The sequence below is a fragment of the Tachypleus tridentatus genome, chromosome 13, assembly GCF_004210375.1.
Source record: "Tachypleus tridentatus isolate NWPU-2018 chromosome 13, ASM421037v1, whole genome shotgun sequence".
Lineage (NCBI taxonomy): Eukaryota > Metazoa > Arthropoda > Merostomata > Xiphosura > Limulidae > Tachypleus > Tachypleus tridentatus.
This window is the reverse complement of record NC_134837.1, coordinates 52,170,531-52,194,388: the sequence shown is the minus strand read 5'-3', so window position 1 is coordinate 52,194,388 and position 23,858 is coordinate 52,170,531. Positions and strand designations below refer to the sequence as shown.

Below are 23,858 nucleotides of genomic sequence, written 5' to 3'. Positions count from 1 at the left end.
ACTTATCAAGGGTAATTACTAATTTTATTAATTTATTTACAATGATTTATTGTATGATCTCAACAGATACTACGAACATAGTCCTAAGTACCTCTCTCCTATAAATATATATTCAAGAAATATAAATCAAGCTGGCCACCATGCACTAGATGATTAAAACTAGTTTTATTTCTTCTTTCTTTTTTAATTTTTTCCTTTTTTCTTCCTTCTCTTTTATTTTATTATTATTATTATTTTATTTTTCCGATAAATATATATGGAACAACAACAACAACATAATAGTAGCAGACATGAAAGCTAAGGATGGAGGAAAAGATCTTGTGCACCTGACCCTCCTGGGTATTTAAAAAATTCAACATTCCCAAATACCCACAAAGAAGAAGCTGTTAGTGGCTACCACTTTAATTTGGTAAAAATATGGATATTTACGAATTAAAATACGTTTTGTTTGTGCCTTACCCAACACAATAAATATTTTAGAATATGTAGAATTTCAGTCAATTTCATAAATTGAACAGTCTACAAACATAACTGTTATCTGAGAAGCTTTAGCCACATTAGAAATGTATTCAATACACTAGCAATATTTGTTTACAAGAACACAGTTTGGAGGTATATTTGCCAGTAATTAACTGAATGACCATGCATAAAAACAAAAGTACATCACCAAGCTAGATCTGAATCATAAACCCAGTGGCTACTTGTTCTAACTTATTTTGGTCGAAATGAAAAAGGAAAATATTTTTATTCATTAAAAGTGCTCCCAGTGGCACAGCGGTATGCGTGTGGACTCAAAGCGCTAAAAAGCGGGTTTCGATACCCATAGTGGGCTGCGCACAGATGGCCCGTTTTGTAGTTTTGTGCTTAATTCCAAATAAACAATAATTAAAACTGGCTTTACATAATATTAGAATAAGAAAATGAATCAAGAAGAACTGTGAAACTTGGAAGGACCATATTTGATTATGTTTGGACAGTATTGTATATATTATACTTTTTATCATTGTAGACATGTTTCAAAACGAAAACTCCTTTCTAAATTTAGATTCCACAACGATTTTCTTGGAAAACGTTTTCATGTAAACACGTCCTTAGTTAAAATGTTAAAATGAAATAGTATCCAGATTTTTTTTATTGTAATAACATTACTGAAAAGTTTGAAAGTAATCACTTAATTTATAATTAGAGTCAAATGGTAAGTTTCAATTACTGCATGATAACCATTTTCAATATGATTTCAATGTAAATGGTCAGGAAGTGTACAAAACTAACGAATTCGTGTTTTATACTTACTGTGTTAAATATATTCATGTTTACCAAATTCGTGGTGTTTCTATGAAGCAATAACGCCATGGTGGCCTAGCAATGCCATTTATGGTGACACTTTGTGGAACTATGATGTCATGACGGTCTTGTAACACGTCTCTTCCCAGTGGCGTCATTGCATGACATCAACGTTCTCTGGCGACACTTTGTGGCACTACAACGTCGTAGACTTTAAGCCAATCAGGGCGTACCTCTGGAATACGGAAAGAGCTTTTCATGGACCCGATAGCAAACATCCTTTGGGTTTAATTGAAGGTTTATTGCTAAGCCACTGACTCGGGGAAGAAAGAATTACCTTGCAAAACAACACGTAGTAAGTTTATTTTAAAATGTGTATCATTATCAGATAACAAGGTTCCAAGTTTTACCCATGTGCTTTGAAGGCTTAATTAGTCAATTTCACTTCAAGTTTTTCAGGTACATTGATTCACTTTTAAACATAAGATAACGAAAGAAATCGCTCAAAGTATTATGCTTTCTTTAGTTTAATTTTTGAAAACAAACTGCGATAACTTTCATATATTAAAGATATTTAGAAGTTCTTCATTTTAAAAACTTTTAAATATTAAAAAATAAAATTAAAGTAATTAAACAAGTAATAAGCTCTAGTTATGCAGAACCTCTGGTTTACTCATTATCAATAACTTCTGATCAAAGCAATTTTTATACTTGGATTAAAGCTCAATATACAGGACTAACTAGGAGTTTGCAACGTCATAAAACAGGAATATATAATAAATTATAATGAAAGAGCATCTATCCATCATTTTGGTAGCTTGGTTGTTGCCCCCGGTGGCACAGCGGTACTGCTGCAGACTTACAACAGTAGAAACAGATATTCTATGCTCGTGGTGGACAGAGCAGAGTCAACCTATTGTGCAGTTTTGTGTTGTTATCAATATTTTCGGTCATAAGAGTCAGTGATTGTCTAAGGACCCATTAAACCAAAATGGAGTAATTCAAAGCATTACCCACTATATATTTCTGAGATTATTTTGTAGTCTGTTCCCGTTAACGATAACGTTAATAATAATATAAAAAGTATAAAACTGGTAAATACAATCCATATTAGAAAACTAAGTTTAATATACGAATATATTACTTTGTACAAATGGACATTAAACTCAAATATTTACGTTTCTTACTTTCATTTTAGGCAATGTTAAACATAATTGCCAATAGACGTCAGTAGTTTCGTAATTATATTATTGAAAAAAGTAAATACCAAAAGATCGTAAAAAGTTGCAATTTAGAATAGCCTAGGAATATTAAAGTAACAGGTGAAGGGATACTGAATTACAGGTAAGCCGATATCATGGAGGTATGTCTATATTTACTTCAAGGCCAAGATACGTAAATACACCAAAATGATTTTGTACTCAGCTTATCAAATATTTCGGTATATGTTAATTAAGAAATACACACAACTGTTGTTCCAAATAGTAAACCATCAAACCATTATATGTTTTTCATCGCATTATGTTATTGTTGTTTTCTTAGTACTATGTTTGTTTTGTTTTTTTAATTTCGCACAAAGCTACACGAGGGCTATCTGTGTTAGCCGTCCCTAATTTAGCAGTGTAAGACTAGAGGGAAGGCAGTTAGTCATCACCACCCACCGCCAACTCTTAGGCTACTCTTTTACCAACGAATATTGGGATTGAACGCACATAATAACGCCCTCACGGCTGAAAGGGCGAGCAGGTTTGGTATGACTGGGATTCGAACTCACAACTCTCAGATTACGAGTCGAACGCCTTAACCTACCTGGTCATGCCAGCCCTATTCTTAGTACAAAGCTGCACAGTAGGTTATCTGCAATATGTTAATTGCGGAGAATCGAACCTCGGGTTTTGGGGTTATAAGTCCATAGACTTATCGCTGACCCACCAGGGAGCATTATATTATTAGTGAACAGAAAAAAGAATCAGGTGTCATTGTATGTTATGCTCTTGCAGTTACTGCTGACAAGATGCTGAGCCTATCTACTTAATACTAAAAGTACGTTTTACATAAAACAATTAAAAAAAATTATTTTATGTGGCTAAAAGTAATGCAATAAATTTTATACAAGTGTAAAATTGCGTTGTGATAGTTCCTTCAATTTAAATATAAATTATAAGATACTCTTCAGTCGATTAAACACCAGTTTGATTTACTTTTTTTGAAAATGTAAAAAGAACTCTAAAAAACAACAACTCATGATTATAATTTATTTGTAATTTTAACTTCAGTATAAACAATCATAAAACCTTCGCAAAGTTCTACAAAAGATGGAGCAGGAATAATAAGGTGAAGGTTGAGCAGAAAAATCGATCGGCCATGTCAAAAATGTATTGTTTAGGAGCATGCGCTTAGGAGTGTGTATTAGTGGCGGTGAAATTTCAGAAGATGCAGAAAAACGGTAAGCGGCGTATATTTGTTTAAATATTTTGTGTGGTTATTACTTTTCTGTCTAGCATATAGTAATTCTGTTGCAGTTGTTCATTTTTTTAGTTACTTCTATACAGTGATGGTCTTTTTATGTATTTTGTACATTAGCTAATTTGACAAATACCACTCCCATTGCAAAACAACAGTTTGCTTAAAATCGATGTTATAACTTAAAACTACTCAATGTACTTACGCAGTGTTTGGTGCTGAAGCAAATATCGGTAACTAAGATCATTGTTTCTCATGAATATGGTTGGTGAGTTTTAATTTGTACTTAGTTATGCAAGGCATGCTACAATAAAAAAAAAAATAAAAAGAGTGAAGATACAACACTTGCAGCTATTAAAGTATAAAGAAGGGGAATATTTTTTTTATTGTATACGGAGGTGGCTTCGAAGGAAATAATTTAGTAAATTAATGAATAATAATTAAAATTATAATTAAACCCTACTACCCTTAGTAATGTTAATAGTACAGTCTTTGATAAAATAATTTCCGCTTGCTTAATGGTGTTATATGAACTATTAGTATAAAAAAAAAAGTTTAGCTTTATCATTAAGAAGAATGAAAAGTCATATTTTTTCTCATCAATTGCCAAATTAAACAGTTGTGAATTAAATCAGTTTTTTTTTTCCATATGAAAAAGACTTGTGTGATTTAACTTGAGAGAGATGGTACCAAGTAATTAATGTCTTTAACATTTGGAATATTGTATTCAGTCTAGAGCTCCTTACCTTAGGAAGTGTTACTAAGGGTTTCTATAATGATGCCTGGGATGAAGTGTTGGAAAGGGTTTAGAGAAGGGTTATCTTGAATAAAAAGTAAGGAGGAATGTTATTGAAGTGATTATGATTGTAAAGGAATTGAATAATCTTTTTTGTATTTAACAGTGATAATAATAGGACTAGGGAACACAAATATAAATTTTGGCAGGATAGGAGTCATCGTCAGCTAACATTTCATTTTCTAAGATGATGGTTGGCATTTGGAATGTGTTGTTTTTTGTATTTTTCAGAGGCTGTATATTTAAGTGAGTTTAAGAAAAAGTTTGATAAGTATGTGAATGATAAGGGTTGAATTTAAGATTATTTATTTAACTATTTTAATTTAGAGGATTGAATAGCTGAAATGGACCAGTTGGTCACATGATATTTTAAGATGTTATGTTCAGGCAGTTGTGTGATACATGTATGTAGTTTTGTGATTTTCTTGTAAGGTTTAGTCAATTAAAGAAATAATTCATAAATGAAGTTTATTTTCACTGGGCATGAAGGCTTTAAGTATCAGTTCAACATGAATATAAGCAAAATGAACAAGTTATCTTTTGTTCAACCTGATTTGATTTGCTGTTTATTTTTATATCACATCCCCTGCTGGTACAGCAGTGTGGCTATGGATTTACAATGCTAAAATCAGGGGTGTGATTTCACTTGGTAGACTCAGCAGATAGCCTAATGTGGCTTTGCTATAAGAAGATACACACACACATTTTTATTTAATATTTAAAATGCATTTTCATGAGTTGATTTTATCTACTCGTATGATGTGATATATAATCTTCCTGAAGAGTTATGGGGAATAAAGTGACATCTTAAAGTATAAACATGTATCAATTGAAATGGTCACTGGTAATTGTGAATGTTTGTTTATGAGTGTAACTTACTTTAACTTTGGTATTTAAAACTGCTTATTAAGTAAAAGTTGCTTACTTGGGGCTATGTAGGTAACACAGACCTGAAATTGTCTTGACATTTTTGCATGCTTCCCAGTAATTTCTGTACATTGAATCTGAAAGTATTCATTTTTCTCCATCAGGTACAGATTTTTCAAAAATGTCATGTGTTTTTACATAATTGAATCATTTTCATTAAAATTAGGTCCAATTTTGTTATGCTTAAAATGTTGACAACCACTGGCTTTTGATTTCTGTGGACCAATTGTGACATGGGAGACTTGTTGATAATTCTAGGACCCTTGAGAAGTGCATCACTAGTATATAAATTGTTAACAGGTCACATGATGTGTCTTTTCTGGATAGTATTTGTTTGTGAGTGCACTTTGACATTATTTTTTTTTTTTAGTATTTATTTATTGCTATGGCAACAAGAGCTTGTGTAAATGACCCAAACATATTCTGTAATATTTGTGGTGAATTTGTCATAAAAAAAGAAAGGCAAAATATTACAGAATTCATCAAAAAGGTGTATTTTATTATAAAACTTTGGGACTAAGACAAATCACGAGCTTCATACAAAGTTTTCACTGTTTGTGTTGAAGAGTTGGGACAATGGATTAAAGGTAGGAAAAATGTCTTTACCTTTTGGAAGTACAGTGATTTGGTATAAGCCAAGAAGTCGAAAAGTCTGATGTTTTTACACGTGTAACCTGCAAGGCTACAAGACGTGAAATAAAAAGATAATTTTTAATTGAAACCTTTAGTCTGCTATATGACCTGATGTACCTGTATCTACTCCACCAGAGACTCTTGATACAGTTTCATCTGATTCTGAACCTTATATTAATATAAATATGTGTTTAACCTGAAATGTCTGGAAAATTTCATCATGACATCAGGAAAATGGAAAGGGGGTATTACAAAATGTGGAATGTTAGTATGACAGCTGATTACTGACAGTCATTGAAACAAGATGCTCCAGAATAGTATAGGAAAGAAAGAGCACAACACATAGTTTTGAGACTAAAGATGTAGATTTCACACACATGAAAAAATCAGAATGAGTGAGAATAAATATTTATTTGACATCAGTGTTCTTCCCTTTTCTTCAGTTTGTTTGTATTTTTTGTAACAAGCATAATAATAATAAAATGTTTATTGTGATAAATGGAATAGTAATTTGGTCTAGGTAAGATTTTTTTCATTATGATTTGTAAAACCTTACATAATAGAAAAGAATATCTATTTCTGAATTCTGATAGACTGAATTATAGAAAAAATTGTTATTAAAACCAAAACAACTTTTATGAAGTTTAAATTTGCAGGCCAGTAAAATTGTAATAAACTTATTTATAGCTGATTATGTTAAGTTTCTAGTTAACTACTGAGCTTAAAAAATACCTTTTTTCCAGATAAATATTATTCAGAGTTAACCTATAGATGTCTCTTTCAGTGTTGTGATTGTGTATTAGTAGAAAGGACTAGGAAAATATTTGTTTAAGCATTCTTCATTTTGATACTTACTGTTTGCTCAACAAGTTTGTATTACACAAGAAAAAAATGTTTATGAAGTCTCTTCAAATGTAAACTTATAGGAAATATTCCATGTTTATGATTTTGAATTCTGTAAGCTATATTTATTTATAATATTGTGTAACAAAAATTCCATTGCACTTTGCCCTTCTGGAAAGCAAAATTAGACTGAAGTAGTTTCTAATACACATTTTCAGCCTTTAATTACTATGGGGAATTCAAAGTCAACTACAAATGGAGAATTAATTAAATGCACAGATCCAAAGAACTCCATGATAGTGTGGCTGGTTTTATCATTCAGGGTAGTGATGAATTTGTAGACTGTTTGGGTAATAATACGATGATAAGATGAAAACATTAATTATATGTAAAAGGTATAGAAGGTTGTAAGTACTACAATATATAACACCAAAAGAAAGAAACATAAACAAAATGTAAACTAGTGACAACAAGGGATCTTCTGGTCCTTTGAGGCCATATTTGCCACCTTATTCTTGAGAAAAGTAAAAGATTTAAACTGAGAAAATTGTTGATTCCTCTCATAAACTTTTATAAAGTGTTGGCTTTTTCAGGCCATCTTTTATTCATATTAATTTGGCCTAGCATGGCCAAGTGGTTAGGGTGCTCAGCTTGTAATCGAGGCTTGCAGGTTTGAGTCCACATCACACCAAACATGCTCGCCCTTTCAGCCATAGAGGCATTATAATATAATGATCAATCCCACTATCTGTTGGTAAAAGAGTAGTTTAAGAGTTGACAGTGGATAGTGATGAATGACTATCTGCCTTTCCTCTAGTTTTACACTGCTAAATTAGGGATAGCTAGTGCAGATAGCCATCATGTAGCTTTGTACGAAATTTAAAACAAACAATCCTATTCATTTGGTATTATAAATGTTTTCAAAATCTAAAACTAAATAGTGAATTCTTCCATATTAACACTGAATAGCACATCACTTTTTTTTACTGTAAAGATGTGCGAGTCTGTGTATGATATCTATTGTAAAACAAACTTTTTTTCATAACTCACAGGAAGCTAGTGTTGGAATCAGGTGCATATTTTAGTTGTTTTGGATATTTCTTTTTATCAGTGAGAAAAAGGACATTTTTAGTACCTGACAAGACAATTCTAGTCCTATTCTTGTTATACTTTTCAGTACAACTAACCTCACCATTATTAATTAGAGAATACCCCAGTATATAAACCTCTTGATCATCTCATACTTCCCCTGCAAGTGATCAAATGTTCAAATCTATTGGAGACTGGAACCTGAATCCTGACTGAACCTATCTCTGCAGCCTCAACTTTTATACCACTGTGCACTCTTACAAACACAGCAATGTAAATCTTACCCTTCCCAAAGCAGCCTTTACCATAATTCTGTTTTAAGTTTCTGAATTATGCTTCTAATTTGCTGTTTTTCACCTCTCAAAGCACATTTCTCCCCAAAGGTAACTCTAACTTATAAGGAAGCAAACTCTAAAGTTAGTATGTTTTAAGTGGAAGAATTAAAAGAGTAAGGGTAAACTACATTAATGTTTATATGTTTGTGTTCATATTCCATACTGTAACTGAAGGAAGCAATTCATGCTTTTCCCGCAGTGTTAAGATATTTCATTTATGTTTTGTATATTCAGTATTGCCTCAAGATCATTTTGTTTTAGTACTACTACTTCATATTGATTGTAAAATATTGAAATAACAAGACCATATGTGAGCTCATGAAAACTACTTATGAATAGGGTAGTAAAAGTAGCTTATTGTGTGTTTATCACAATTATAAACAAATATAGAGGTTCTTTTCTTGCCAATTCAGAGATCCAGATGTACACTAAGAGTTTTTTGTATTGCATATGTTTTTTTCTGTTTATACTACTGTTTAAATTTGTGTGAATCATTAGTTTCAAATAGACAACTTTCATATACACAACTGAAATGTTTTGTGAATATGATATTGTTTCAGTTTAATAGAAACTTTTATTCTCATTAAATTATTTTCATTCCAGATCTTCCTAGTTACACATCAAGTAAACAGTTTGGTAAGTAAAGTTATTATTTTCAAACACTAGTGAATCTATAAACTTCAGTAAAAATATATATTTCTTGATATAAGTACTTGTGTAAAGTAACTTTTATTGGCTGTAAAATTTGAATTGTAAAATATTACCACACATCTTCTTATAGTTGGTATTTGTTGCATTTTTAAAATTTAAAACAGGAAGCTATTATTCTTTGTTTGCATTATCTTTTGTTCATTTTTTTCACAAGAAAAATTAGCTGTTTTTAATACTTAAAGTAACCTATCAACTGCACCAGTTTTAATGTATTTTATTTAAAATAAATTGGATGGTTAAGATAAAAATAGCAGTTATGATATTCAAAAGTATCTTTATTTTAATTTAGGGAAGTAATAAGAAAGAAATTATATAGCCAGTGTTTTAGAAAGGTAGAAGCTTTTTTTGGGGCAAATTAGGAAAGATTTCCCAGTTTTCACTGGATAAAGGAAGTTCCCCCTTTCAAAAGTGCTTGGGTTATAGGATTTTTTTTTTATTTTATCTTCAGTTGAATTTTTTGTCCTTATTTTCCTAACATCATGAATTTATATTAATTTAGATATGTATGTTGTTTTTTTTTGGCTAGAGAGAATTTTGACATCACATGATGAGTATGTGGCTTAAAGCAAAAAAGTTTTTTAAAAGCTTGGAAAACAATTTCATTTATTTAAAACCTTTCAATAAACATTGACTGTGGACCGTTGATTTGTCTGTTAGAGTTGTTAATTTTATTACTAAGTTACCATGTTTTGTTTGCAACTTCAGTTTTGTGAATATTGAGTTCATATTTCCATAAAATAGGAAAGATATGAGAAGGTGCAATAAGTACAACAGAAAATTAGCAAGGAAGTAGCTAGTTAGTATTCCTTGTGCAGTTAGGCATGTTATTTCATGAATGTTAGGTTAAGTTACATGCATGAAAGTAAAGTTGTAGCACTCCAAGTTGAAAATTTAAACATTGTCATTATCATTATTAGGTAAGGACTTCACATTCTGCCTTTTAAACAATCCAGAAGAGCCTGCCTAACAGTATGAACTGTTACAACATTTTGGTTTATGGTATTCAGTGTTTAGGCACATTTTTATAATTTAAATTTACTGTCTGGAACAGTTTCTTTAAGAGTTTTAAGACATGCACATGTTATACATTTCTATTCCAAAGAGCTTGTGGCTGTTCAGTTTTCCAGCTAAAATTACCACACAGGAAATTTTTTATATAAACTGCACTGTGAGGCAGTTTAATTTGTAAACCCATCTTTTATGAGCTGATAAGAAGAATAGTTTCAAACTGCAGTTCTTAGTTGGGAATGGTATGCGTTTGCTGCTTGCTGATCTTATACCTTCTTGGTATTAAGATAAAGATGATTATCTTTATAATGTCACTTGAATAATTGTTACCATTCAGTTTGAAGTTACGTTAATATAAACGTCTTGTTATAATATTTTTTTGTTGATGGGTTCTTTTGAATTACGTGGTGAAAACAATTCAAAGCTAAGACCACGTAAGCAACAACGTATTTCTTCTTTCATGTTGTTAAAAGGTTGAACATTTGCACGTTGTTATAACTTGTTGTAGACCTACTTTACCTGCAAACATTAATGAAGAAAATACATACTTTTACAAAATGACTTAAAATCTGTAATTGCTACCACAGATTCAAGTAATTTACTAAAAACAAAATTTGGTCTGAACCGAAAACATAGAAAACCCTCTTATCTATTATTTAACTACTACATTATGCTTTGTTGAACCCCGTATTTATAGTCTATTCCATGAATGTCTATGCATAGGTGACAAACACCTCCTTCCCCCTGAAAATTTGAAACATGATTCTTTCTTTATTCATTCTGCATAAGTATATCAATTTTTCATTCCATTCGTACTAGCTTGTCCCCTTCCTAGGAAAATATTTGCACATACTGATGATCTACCTTCAAATATACTAGAAAACTCTTAACATCAATTTTTATGATTAAGCATTTTACATTCTACCTAACATGTAAATTAGAATATTAAATGTGTAGCTTATAATAGTTTGTATTTACTTAGTCTAGTAAAAATTAACTTTTTTTTTTTTTTCCTACAACTTTTCAGGCCTTAGAGTTGATAAGTAGAATAGGAAGCAGGTTTAATCATTTTAAATTAAATAAGTTGATTTGTAATAACCTAATAGTCACTCAGTGAGTACACACATGACAGAATCACCCATTCCTGTAATGAATCTTCAGTAGGTTGTTTATTACAACTATTTTAGATATTCTTCTCTTCCTACACAAAACATTAAGAATTGATATTTTCAAATGTTTCAACATTAATTTGTTATTAAACTAAGAATTTTCATCATTACAGTAATGTAATTGGCAATCAGACTTTGTGATCAAGTTGCTAGCTGAGTTAAAAAAAAAATTAAAACATCTTTTTCATATCTGAATACACTCTGCAATAAATGACGTGTTTTTTGTAATAAACAGTGTATATTTTCAAAATGGTGATTAACATTTCTAAGAACATTTAGCTGTGCCCTTTAGTTCATGGATAGTTTACTTGTGTGAGAGTGTACAGCACATTATTTATTATTAAACATTTACAATATTCTATTCTATATTTTGTTTCCCCTTGCTGCACTGCGATATCAAATTCAGCTAAAGATAACTGATTTCCCAATCTTCAACTACAAGTTTCTCACAGTTTTTGATTCGGGTATCTACTGTGTAATATTATTATGATATGTGTCTGTTGTCAGTATTGCTAGATGACAGCCCATAAATTCTAGCTCAGATTTCATTAGATTGTGATGTATAAGGCCACCAAGTGTGATATTGTAATTTTAAGCTAACGTATATGGGCAACGTATATATTACATCTTTGTGATCAATTTGCTACTCTTAGCAAGGAAAATATAAATTGATTTGTTATTTTATAAATATCAGTACTGTTAGTAATTTGACAAGATGACAGAGAAATATGCATATTTATGTATTAAATCTATATAATTTATGCACGACAGATTACAGATGTACACTGTTTATTTTGTATGTGCACATGCAGATTTATTAAGTTTCATGACTATTTGTAATTGTAAAGCCCTTTAATAAAGCAAAAGTAAATTTGCAGTTAATTTTCTTGTTAAAAAACAACTTTATCAGCCTACTTGCCGGTTTAAATATATAGCAGTAAACTATGTAAGCAATATGTAAATTTCATATACAGTTTAGCTTGAATTGCAGAGGTATGTTTGGTAACTACTGCAGATATAGGTACAAAAAAGTTGAAAATAAATACTTTGCAGTCTGATTGTTAAACTATGATTGGTTGATTGCCAGTGAATGACCTTGCCCTGATTATTTGAAGTAGTTTTTTCTTGACAGTCAAAGTGGTTTCTACAGATGTCAGCAGGTAGCAGTGCCTGACATGTATATTAGATTCAGAAATGATAAACAAGACAACACTAGAACTAAAACCAATACTAGGACTAAAATGCAAATAATTCTAATATACTGGATATATTTCTGTAGGGTCCCCAAAATTGTTCTGTTTCAAGAGAAAACCAAAATTAACAGTGACAATTTTTTTTTTTTTTTTGCTTTCAAATTCATAATTTGTGCTGTGTTGTAGCCTACAGAATGCATAATTATTCTCATGATTCATGGCATTTGCACGTTCCAACAGTACAAATTGCAACATTAAGTGTCCCTTATGTGACATCATTTGAGTGTCTATTGACTGACTGACACATAACACATTATTGTATAGTGGCAAAAGTAGTTGAAACAGGTGATCTTTCCAGACAGCTTTTGGCCCTCCTTCAGGTAAATAAATTTTTATAAATTGAGCTATTAGTCTAGTTACATGCACAAAACCGTTTTAAAATAGATCTGAGTGACAAAAGTTGCACTGCTTCTAAACAGGCATTACACATTTCTAATGATGTGCATTTAGGCTTATCTAGTCAAAGATATTTCTGACAAATATAGTTTAACTGTTATGTAATTTTACATGAATTTATTTCAAGAATTTTTAGACATTTGATTTATTAAAACTTATGCTTTATTAAACATTTTGTGTTTGTATAACATAAAGGGCTGCCTTCATGTTTGGTCTGTCATGACCAATGGTTGAGGCACTTGACTCGTAATCTGAGGGTCGCAGGTTTGAATCCCTGTCACACCAAACATGCTTGCCCTTTCAGCTGTAGGGGGCTTTATAATGTGATGACCAAGCCTTCACGTTTACCTTTTACAGTTACTAGGTTGGTAAACCTACGAACCTGAAAATCTTCTATTTACGGACTTCTACCAGTTGTGGGTAATAGAAATCCAAAAACAAGTTATTACTAAAATAAAAAAAAATGCATAACTGCCTCCTTCAGTAAACATTCTGAACTAGTAGAGAATTTAACTTAACAGTAGATATTCGTGTATTGTACATAAATCTTGATTAATAGAATCTCTGTTGATTTATGCATTAGTCAAACTTTTAACTTTTTTGTCAGTGTTGCATCTGCTTATGTATGTGTATAATTTTTGAAATACTTCCATGATCAGACTCATGTGTGAAAAATACATTAAATAGGTGTTGTCTTAAGACAGGTTTGCATTGACATTAAGTAACCTAAATGAGTGGGAAGACCACGAGGCCACAAGGTATTCAATAAAGTAATCACATGAAATATTTGTTTTTGTCACCCTTTGTAGACAGGAACATGGCGCTATTGTATATGGACAGTTGATGCCCCCTCCCAAGTATGAAGTAATTGATCCCCATACATTTATTTCCCAATAACTCTACATTTATGTATTATTTTAATTGTATGACTCCTCTTTTTGGCAGTTCTTAAATTTTCAGGCTTAGGCCTCCTGCATTTGAAAGTGCATACTTATGCTTGTATATGAAGAATGAGCCCTTTAGTTCAAATCCTCATCGCACCAAACATGCTCGTCCTTTCAGCCATAGGGACGTTATAATGTCCGGGTCAATCCCACTATTCGTTGGTAAAAGAGTAGCCCAAGAGTTGGCGGTGGGTGGTGATGACTAGCTGCCTTCCTCCTGGTCTTACACTGCTAAATTAGGGACGACTAGCGCAGATAGCTCTCGTGTAGCTTTGTACGAAATTAAAAAAAAAAAAAGTGGACATTGGGGAATGAAAGGTAAGCAAAGGTAATTTGAGAAAATTTCTAGTTTGCAAATTCAAAACAGAGAAATTTGATTGTGGAGTTTTAGTAACTTTGGCTGTGACGTAAAAATGATTAAAGTAATACCCCTATCATTAACCCTTTACTGTGATATGATTTCAGTGTTGAAAGTGCGAGGTCTAAAGCTACATATTGCCGTTCGAAATATTGTATTTTCTGTTATGCAGTCCGGCAAGCTAAATATTAAGGTACTCGCAGCCCTTCCATTGAACGAAAGCCTACATTGTATCTCAGGACGGCTGGTATGGGTATTAACACTTTTACTAATAAAGCAGAGACCAACGTTTCGACCTTCTTCTGCCCATACCAGCCATCCTGAGATATATTTTTACTTCAAGTGGGTTTTTCGTCATCGTGAAAAGCCTACATTGAGGTTCAGTAATTGTCGCATGTTCCCATTGGTCGACTCAGCAGATAGCCCGATGTGGCTTTGCTAAAAGAAAACACACTCACACACACATTTGTCACATGGGTGCACTTTAAGAGATATATCAGCTATGTAAAGTAAGTATAACCCATATAAACGTATTATGCGATGTTACAACACTTAAACATCCAATGTACAGTACGCTTCCAGTGAAATATTACTCATCATTTCGCATTTGAGTTAAATAATAATAATAATATTTTTATACAATATTAGTCATGCACTTGATTGTGAATCATTGTGCACTAAGAACGTTGAGGACATGACATGACATGATCATGTTCACCAATTTTGGAATGCCATTCAATCATACTCTTACAACGCTCCAGAAGAATGTTAATTCAACGGCGACTTGATTTCGGTCAACATCGAAGTAACTTAATCTTTAACAAACATACCTTTGGTATCCAGTTTGTCTGGGCAGCTTTCTAGCGTCAATTTACCACAATGAAAGAATTTATTGTTGATTAGGGACGTTGAGCAACACTTGTAGGGAGATTTTTTATAAGCGTAAGCCGTCTCGTCAATGAGTGTATTGTTTGAAAATATTGCTTCTTATGTTTGTGTTACGTTATTATTTTGTTGAAAATTAGCATGTTTGACTGATATTTTTAAAATAAAGTTTGGTTACTCTGATAAATGATACACTGTTTAATAAAATAAGCGTAAATAAACTCACTTGTAATTCATATAAACTCACGAGTATATTTATTCTATTGATATGAAGACGTTTTACACGCTAGGTGAGAAACGACAGTATTATTGTTCATTATACTTATCTCCAGTTAAACATAAATGTATCTTAAAGTATTACCCCTTGGTGTGGATTCATGTACGTGGTGAGAGAACTTCCCAGAGAGGGTTCTGTACTTTCGGTTTACCTCCTCTGGGATCTGAACGTCCACCCACGTGCTTGCCATGCGTGGCGACCCGTGAAGAGGAGGGGATCCTGGTGGTTCTGGGGTTCAACCCAGACACATCACTTTGGCCTTGAATTCCTGTAGATGGGCGTCCGTGGGGGAAATTCCAAGGATCAGTCGATTGACCCATTTGGACTAGGGTCAACCGAGTACTAGTGTTGGACGTTCTCAACGGATAATTCTTGATGACGAGAAACCCACTTGAATTAAAAATGTATCTCAGAACGGCTGGTAGGGGTATTAACACTTTTACTAATAAAGCAGAGAACAACGTTTCGACTTCCCTAGGTCATCTTCAGGTTAATCTGAAGTTCGTTGTTTGATGTTGGTGTTTGGGTATAGTGCTGACGAAACCATGGCTTTGCTGTATTATCCTTGTTTGTTATTGTAGTGCATCCTCTCGTAGGGTTCCATGGTGATTGGTTCTGTGGGCACTGAAATTTCTTTCTTTATTATGGATCCCCAATCAGGATAAAAATAAAATAATAAAAAAATTATAGGTAAAGAACCACGTCTTGAAGGTTCTGAACAGTAATCTTTAACTTCTTCAACACCTGTTCATCATTTTCTGATATTACAGTCTTTGAGACAAATGTTTAGGGCTAAAGTCTCCTTTTTATTTAGAAGGGACTAGAGGGGCTTGCTGGTTTCCCTAAGTCAGTAAAAAAAAAGCTATGTTCTTGAGTCATCTTTGTGAAAACATCTGTTCCAAAACACAATTAACTCATTTTGCATTTGTATTTCAGAATGGCTGGTGTGGGTATTAACACTTACTGATAAGGAGAGAACAACGTTTCGACCTTTCTAGGTCGTCTTTAGATTAAGATCATCTTTAGATTAAGATGACCAAGGAAGGTCGAAACGTTGTTCTCTCCTTATCATGCTGCTTTGACTTCGTCACTAGGAGTTATTGTTGAGAGAGATTTCAGAAACATCCTAGAGTCGGAGATCCTTGCTGGTTTCTCCACCCAAGGAGCTTCTGCAGTGAGGCATATCTCTACTCACAGAGATGGAATTATGCTATTGACGTTTATATCACTATGATCACCTACCACCATCAGGGCAGGTTATCTAAATTGTAAGGTATGACAATATATATGTCAGATGTTTCCAATGTCAGTGGTTCAGTTCCCCAAAGGCATCATATTGTGGTTCTTTGACTGTGCTCATTGCAGTGGCAAGGACCATGATGCTTACGAGTGTAAAATGGACCTTCATTGTGTTAATTGTAGTGGCTCTTACCCCTTTTACTTTCATTCTTGCCTTCTATGAGTGGAGGAAAGAGGTATAGCTTTTGAAAACAGTTCACGATATTTCTCATCCTGAGGCTCATAAGTTACTGTCCACCACTCCATCTCGGACATGTGCTGCTACACTGTTTCACTGCTACAGTGAGAGTGCAAACAGATCTCTCAGTGCCTCCAACAGAGTGGTTTTCAAACAACACAAAGAATCTTTTGCCTTCCTTTATTAAGAGAGTTGACGAATCACTGTCAAAACCTATTTATATCCCCTTTTAGTGGCTCCCAGATCAATTTACTTTGGCTCCTACTTTCAGTCACTGGAATCTTCATCTACCGACCTAGACGTGCCAACATAATCCAGAGTAGTCGAAAACAGAAGGGCTTTCTACCAAACTTTTTCACATAAGTAAAAGTGGCCACTTTGATACAGTGGAACTTTTGAGGTTTGCATTCTAATTTGGATGACATCAAGGAAGTTCATTGATTCTTACTATTCTGCATGTTTTTCCTTACAGGAAACATTTCTGAAACCTGCTGATGCAGTCACCTTTCGGCAGTTTTCTTTGTACAGAAATAACAGATTGTGTGATGGACGAGTGCATTGAGGGATGGCACTGCTGGTTGATCAGCATGTGCCCACAATGTCTTTGCCACTTGACACATCCTTAGAGGCTGTAGACATCCGTGTTATCTTGGATCATACTATCACTGTTTGTTCTCTGCACCTGTCTCTTGGAGAGGCCTATTATCAGTTGGACCTTGATGCTCTTGTTAAACATATGCCGTCTCCCCTTTTAATTTTGGAGGAGTTTAATGGAAATAATAATATCCTCTGGGAGGTGCTGATATTGATGGTAGGGGTCGCTCTGTGTAGCGTATGCTCTCAGACCACAACCTTTCTCTCTTCAGTATTGGTTCTTGTACTTATTTTCATGTGCTTAGTTAGTCTTACTGTTATTGATATCTCACTTTTTTCCCCTTCACTATTCTTCCACTTTTCATGGAAAGTTGACAGTAACTCGGGGGGGTAGTGTATTTTCCTATAATATTGAGTGAGACTGGTTGTGGTCGATGCGACTCGACTCGCGTGCCTCGGTGGAAGTTGGACCAGGCCAACTGGCCCTCTTTCACTGCTCTCTCAGGATTTGATCTTGCCATCTCCTCTATACTGTCATTAAACAACTCTGTGGCAGCAGTGACTGACTGTATTATTCAGAAAGCTGCTCAGTGTATTCCTAAAACCTCGACACGTATTCCATGGTATCTTTGTTCATAGTGGAATCTTGCCTGTCACATTGCATGGAAGGCTTGTAAATGGACCTAGGATACCTTTTCTAGATATCTCACACTTTCAAACCACATCGCTTTTCAGGTAAGATGTCAAAGCCAGAAAGAATTTTGGATTAAGTTCACAACTAGCACCTATTCTACCACCAGTTCTAAAGTCATAAGGGACAAGATGCAGAAGGTCAGTGGGTAGTATACTTCCATCCATCTTTTCAATCTTGCTCTCCATGATTAGGAAGTTGCTGATGCCCAGAGTATTGCTGATACTCTCAGTGAAAGCTATTTTCGTGCATGTGGCACTTCTGCTGCATCCCCCATTTTCCTAACCATCAATACTCGGGCAGAGCGGTCATCTCTACTTTTGGGCTGCATCCAACATGGCCAGGTGGTTAGGGTGCTCGACTCATAATCCGAGGCTCACGAGTTGGTGAAATATTAGGCCAAGAATTCATAGTGGATAGTGATGACTAGCTGCCTTCCTTCTGGTCTTATACTGCTAAATTAGGGTGACTAGTGCAGATAGCACTTGTATAGCTTTTCACGAAATTCAAAACAAACAGACCTTTCCAGCTGATCGTCTTTATGACTGTAATCACCTTTTCACACTGGTGGAACTTCTTGTTTTTCATTGGTGTGGTAGTACATCAGTCAGATCTCATGATATTCACTATGAGATGTTACGCCATCTATCTATTGCTTCTCTTGCTATTCTTCTGGTCGTTTTTAACCAGATCTGGCAGAAAAATGCTTTCCCTGATGCTTGACATTGAGCTATTGTCTTCCCTTTTTTAAGCCTGGGAAGAATCCCAAAATATCTTCAAACCGTCTAATTGCTTTGACGAGTGGTCTCTGTAAGATTTTAGACAGAATGGTTAATGCTCGTCTTGTTTGGTTCTTCGAATCAAACAACCTTCTCTTGCTCACCCAGTGTGGGTTCTGACGACAGTGCTCCACTGTGGACCACCTGATTTGATTTTTAGAGAAGCCTTTCTCAAGCAACAATATCTTGTGTCAGTATTCTTTCACCTTTAAATGACTTACGATACTACATGCAGGTACAGCATTTTGCGAGACCTTCACTCATATAGGTTGTGTGTCCATTTATGCATTTTTATTAATTTTCTTGAATTTACTGGCAATTCCAAGTCTGTGTGGGTTCAAAACTTTCCTATTCTTTCCTATAGGAACTTGGAATCCCTCAGGACTGTCTTGGGTGTCATACTTTTCAGTATAAAGATAATACCATCACTGGACAACTCTCTCCTACCATTGCAAACGGGTTCTATGTCGACGACTTCCACATGTCAGTTATCAAGCATGAGGTTTATTGAGCAGCAGCTACAGACTACCCTCATTTGTTTACTGAAGTGGACCACCGTAAATGGTTTTACATTTTCTCTCTCTAAAACTATTTGCATGCACTTTTGCTGCCAACTTGGTGTTCATCCACATCTTGAACTCTGTGTTGTCGAAGTTTTGCTTCCCGTGGCCCCTGAAATAAAGTTTTCGGGGCTTATCTTTGACTATAAGCTGACTTTTATTCCACACATCAAGTAGCTATGCATCAAGTGTACAAGGGCACTGAACATTCTCCGTGTCTTCTCTTCTATCTCTTAGGGAGCGGATCGATGTTCTATGCTAAAGATCTATAATGCTCTCATTTGATTGAAATTGGAATATGGGTTTCTGGTCTGTGGCTCTGTCAGGACCTTGAAGATGTTGGACCCTTGTTCACCATCCATAGCTTTGGCTCTGCACTGGGGCTTTCTGCAATCCTTCAGTCCAGAATGTGTACACTGATGCTCATGAACCTCCTCTGCACCTCTGCCATTTTCAACTCTCTTTACTATACACTTACACTTCGATCTTTCCCACAGTATCCCACCTTGGGTTATGTTTTCCTTTCTCATAATATATGGTCTGATGTATCCACTGATCAACCCATCCAACCATGGCTAATTACCATCCCCAAATGTGACATTTCTTTGAGTTATCTGAAAAAGGCAGATACTCCTGATTGGAGGTCTTGTCTTCTATTTGCTGAACATCTTTTGAACCATCCTTCTATTCCCATTTATACAGATGGCCCAAAATCAGGTGATTCTATGGGTTTTACCATGATTTGTTTTGGTTTGGTGGTTTCACACAGGATCCTCTCTACAGAGTCTGTGTTTACTGTTGAATTGTACCCCATTTATCTTGCCGTGGATCACGTAGCAGCTGTGCAGTACACGAACTGTACTATTTATACTGATTCACTTTGCTCTCTATTAGTTGTGGAATCGTTTCACGTCAGTTCTAACCCTGTTCTCGTTGATATTCAAAACCGACCGGCCCATTTCTCTATCATTTACTTCTATCCACCTTTTCTAGATATCATGGGAATGAGTTCGTTGATGTCGCAGCTAAGTCTGTCTGCTCTGGTGCTGTCACTTCTATGGCTGTTCCATAAATGGACTACGGTCCTTTATTCAAGGCTAGGCTCTGTGCCGTTTGTCAGTCCACTTGGAGTGAGCAACGTATTAACAAGCTTTTTCGGATCAAACTTTCTGTTGCTCTTTGGCCGTCTTGCATCTGTAAGGATCGGAAGAAGGAAGTTGTCCTGGCTAGGCTACGCATTGGTCACAGTTTTCGAACTTATCGTTTTCTTTTATCTGAGATTGATGCACCAATGTGTGATATTTGTGACACTCAAATTATTTTACTGTTGTGTCATCGTTACGAAGGTGAGCGACGGCACCATTTTAGACATACTCTTACCATGGGTTTAACCGACGTTGAACGGTTTCATTGGAAATTCTTATTCTGTCAACTTCATTTGTGTTTTTAAATTTTTAAGGGCCTTTGAACGTTTTAATTCTGTTTACGTTTTTAGTTCGAAATTGGCCTTTGTTTTAATATGATTCCCTTTTACGTATTTTAATAATTTTACTTTTGTTTTACCGGTTGTTTGACGCAGATATTTTGGTTGCTTTGCGTTAATAAACAACCAATCAACCAACCTTAAAGAGTTAGATGGATTTTGACACACTAAATAACACTTATAGGTGTTCATGTATTTTACAGAATTAAGATTAATTAATCTGATTTATTTCTAACATTATATAACTTTAATACATATGACATCAAATTCTATAAATAGTAATAACTAACAATGACAAATGTGATAGGCATGGTACCTCTTTATCTGGGATGCTTATGCTTCCATACATGGTAATCCACTAAACAGCTCGTCCTTGACACTCAAGTGTGCATGTTTATTGTAACCAACGTTTCAACTTTGCGGCTTCCTCGGGGTAATGTACACGACTATTTGATATAATATGCAGTTGTGCACATTAACCCTGAGGAAACCGCAAAGGTGAAACGTTAGTTAAAAAATGATTTATATATGTATATATTTCTGGACTGTAAAGTTCGTTTTCTTCGTAAATTTTTTGACAAAAAATTATGAAATTTTAGTGTGTAAGTAAAAGCGAGTGCCAGTCATTCTTGTCTACTGGTGGGTCAGATTTACAATGCTAGAATTAGAGAATCGATTCCCCTCGGTGGGCGTAGCATATAGCTCGATGTGGCTTTGCTATAAGAAAAAACACACACTCATTCTTTCTTTAGTTAGAAGCTAACTTATCATAAAGTATTAATGTGTCAACAAAATTGAACGTTGATTATTGTCTTTTTTGTTAAAAGTAAGGCATATCGTAATATCTTAAGGGATCATTCAGAATATCCGACGGACGTGTTTGTTTCAGAATTTCGTGAAAAGCCATGAGGCTACCTAGACGTAGAAATCTCTAATTTTGATGCGATAGACTAGAGGGAAGGCAGTTAATTAGTCAGTAGTACCCATTACTAACTCGTATGTTTCACTTATCTTACCGAATAGTGGGGTTTGACTGTTATTCGTGTAATACACACATGGCGTTATTGTGCGTATGCTCTAGTTAACACTTGCGGTTTTCCAGGTGTTGAATATTTTATATGTATGTAATGGACCATTTATAATATTTTGGAGCACGTGTTTAAATATTGTCTATTTCCATCAACGGACGGACTGTTTTTGTTTGTTTTTTGTACGTGAGACTTATTTGTAGAGCTTTAACTTAAATATTGATTTAGTAGTAGTATCAGTTTTGACGTAATCATGTGTAACTTGTATTGTGGCACAACTTTATGCGGATGTACACCTTGAGCCGCATATAAAAGTACGACAGTCACAATAAACTATCACTTTAGTGATGCCATGTTAATTGGTGCCTCTACCATATTGGGGGCAGGAATGCTGACCTCAAGAGGTTTTATCTTACTTACCTCCAGATGGTAGTACCTTATTTTCATTTTTCTATTTATTTATTTTTCATCTTTTTATGTTAATCTTATTCTTACTTTAACTTGGGAGAGCAGTCAGTCACCTTCCCACAACTGTCTGCAGGCAGTGAAGAGCGATATGTGAGACGTTGTGGGCTTGAGCACTCATATCTCGCTCTTTTAATTTCTAAATTTTTAATATTCTCATATGACACTAGCGAATTGGAGGTTAAGACTGATAGACGGTGTATCCCCACCGCAATGTGGGTCTTACTTCCCTTGTCACCTCCAAAATCTAGGATATATTTTATAATCCCACGTTGTAGCTTGTATCCAAGGATCCTTTTTAAAATATGCAGCGTATTTTGTTTATGGCTTAAAATTTATGGTTATAATAAATACACACACACACACACACACACACACACACACACATGTAAAGTAAGCTAAGGTTGACAATACGTAATATTAGTATTTATGTAATGTAGTTATTACTCAGTCAAATAACTCACAACAACAAAGCCCGTAATTTTTTTTTCTGGAGTTCCAGTCGTTTGCATTTGTCGAAAGTTTGACAATAATATATATTTTGATCTTCATATGCCAATTGTTAAATTATTTTTGGCACCAAACAATACTTTTATGATTAGTTTTTCTAACATGTAATAATGTAATATTTCCGTCTGCCTAATGTACGAAAACACCCATTAAAATTTTCACTTTGTACGTGAGAGCCCTCTGATTGTTGAAATAAAAATGTCATTATCCGAGCCACAATACATTGAAAATCGTATTCAAGTAAAAATGGAAATAATGCTGAAAAAAACAAAACAAACGAGAAGTAAAATGAATATCACAACACTTGCAAAATATAAAATACAGAAAGCATGTATACACACATATATATGCTTATTAATACACGTGTGTAGAAATATGGGTGAACATAAACATTGTTCAATGGGTTAGTTTAACTGCTTGTAGTCGTGAAAAGTGTCCCTCTATTTTGCGTGTCTTTTTATTAACAAATAATTATGCATACAACTGACTCTACGTGTTAACGCAATATCAGGCCTGAAGGTGATTGGCTGAACTGTTGATCATTTAGTGTGTTAAATGTTGCGTGTTGGGTTAGAGACTATCATGTTCTCACTGTTTGAAGTAATGGATAGTTTTATGTAAACCTGTTTACATACCGCTGTTCATACGAAAGTTGTGTTTAATATTAGAATTATGGTGTGTTTTTAAGGTTTGAAAATTTTGAAATATGTATTTTTTTGAATCTCGTGTTCGTCATATGTTTTTTTCCCACACATGTCTGTTTCTATCGTGGACTTTGGACACCTTTTAACAGTGAGTACACATTGTATTTGTTGTGTATTTAAGTAGAATATACATGTATAAATACACAATATTAATACATTATTAAAAATAATATAAATATTGATGTATATTAGTATT

At 34.1% G+C, this 23,858-nt stretch overlaps 1 protein-coding gene across 18 annotated transcripts in view; it reads left to right on the top strand.

Moving 5' to 3' along the window:
• The first annotated feature begins 1,440 nt into the window (after nucleotides 1-1,440).
• Nucleotides 1,441-23,858, top strand: part of LOC143236637 (protein peanut-like) — an 86,828-nt gene continuing 64,410 nt past the window's right edge. For 2 of the 18 annotated variants that reach the window (XM_076475006.1, XM_076474998.1), the window contains exons 1-2: nucleotides 2,507-2,628; nucleotides 8,974-9,006. Coding sequence is in view for 7 of the 18 variants with exons in the window: in XM_076474990.1 (XP_076331105.1) it covers nucleotides 3,718-3,730; nucleotides 8,974-9,005 (45 nt within the window). In the remaining 11 variants the exon portion in view is untranslated. Of the gene's footprint in view, nucleotides 1,744-2,506; nucleotides 2,629-3,560; nucleotides 3,731-3,993; nucleotides 4,016-4,470; nucleotides 4,581-8,973; nucleotides 9,007-10,062; nucleotides 10,081-23,466; nucleotides 23,751-23,858 lie in introns of those variants that run through there. The other 16 variants (XM_076474996.1, XM_076474994.1, XM_076475004.1 and 13 more) reach the window with 15 other exon arrangements.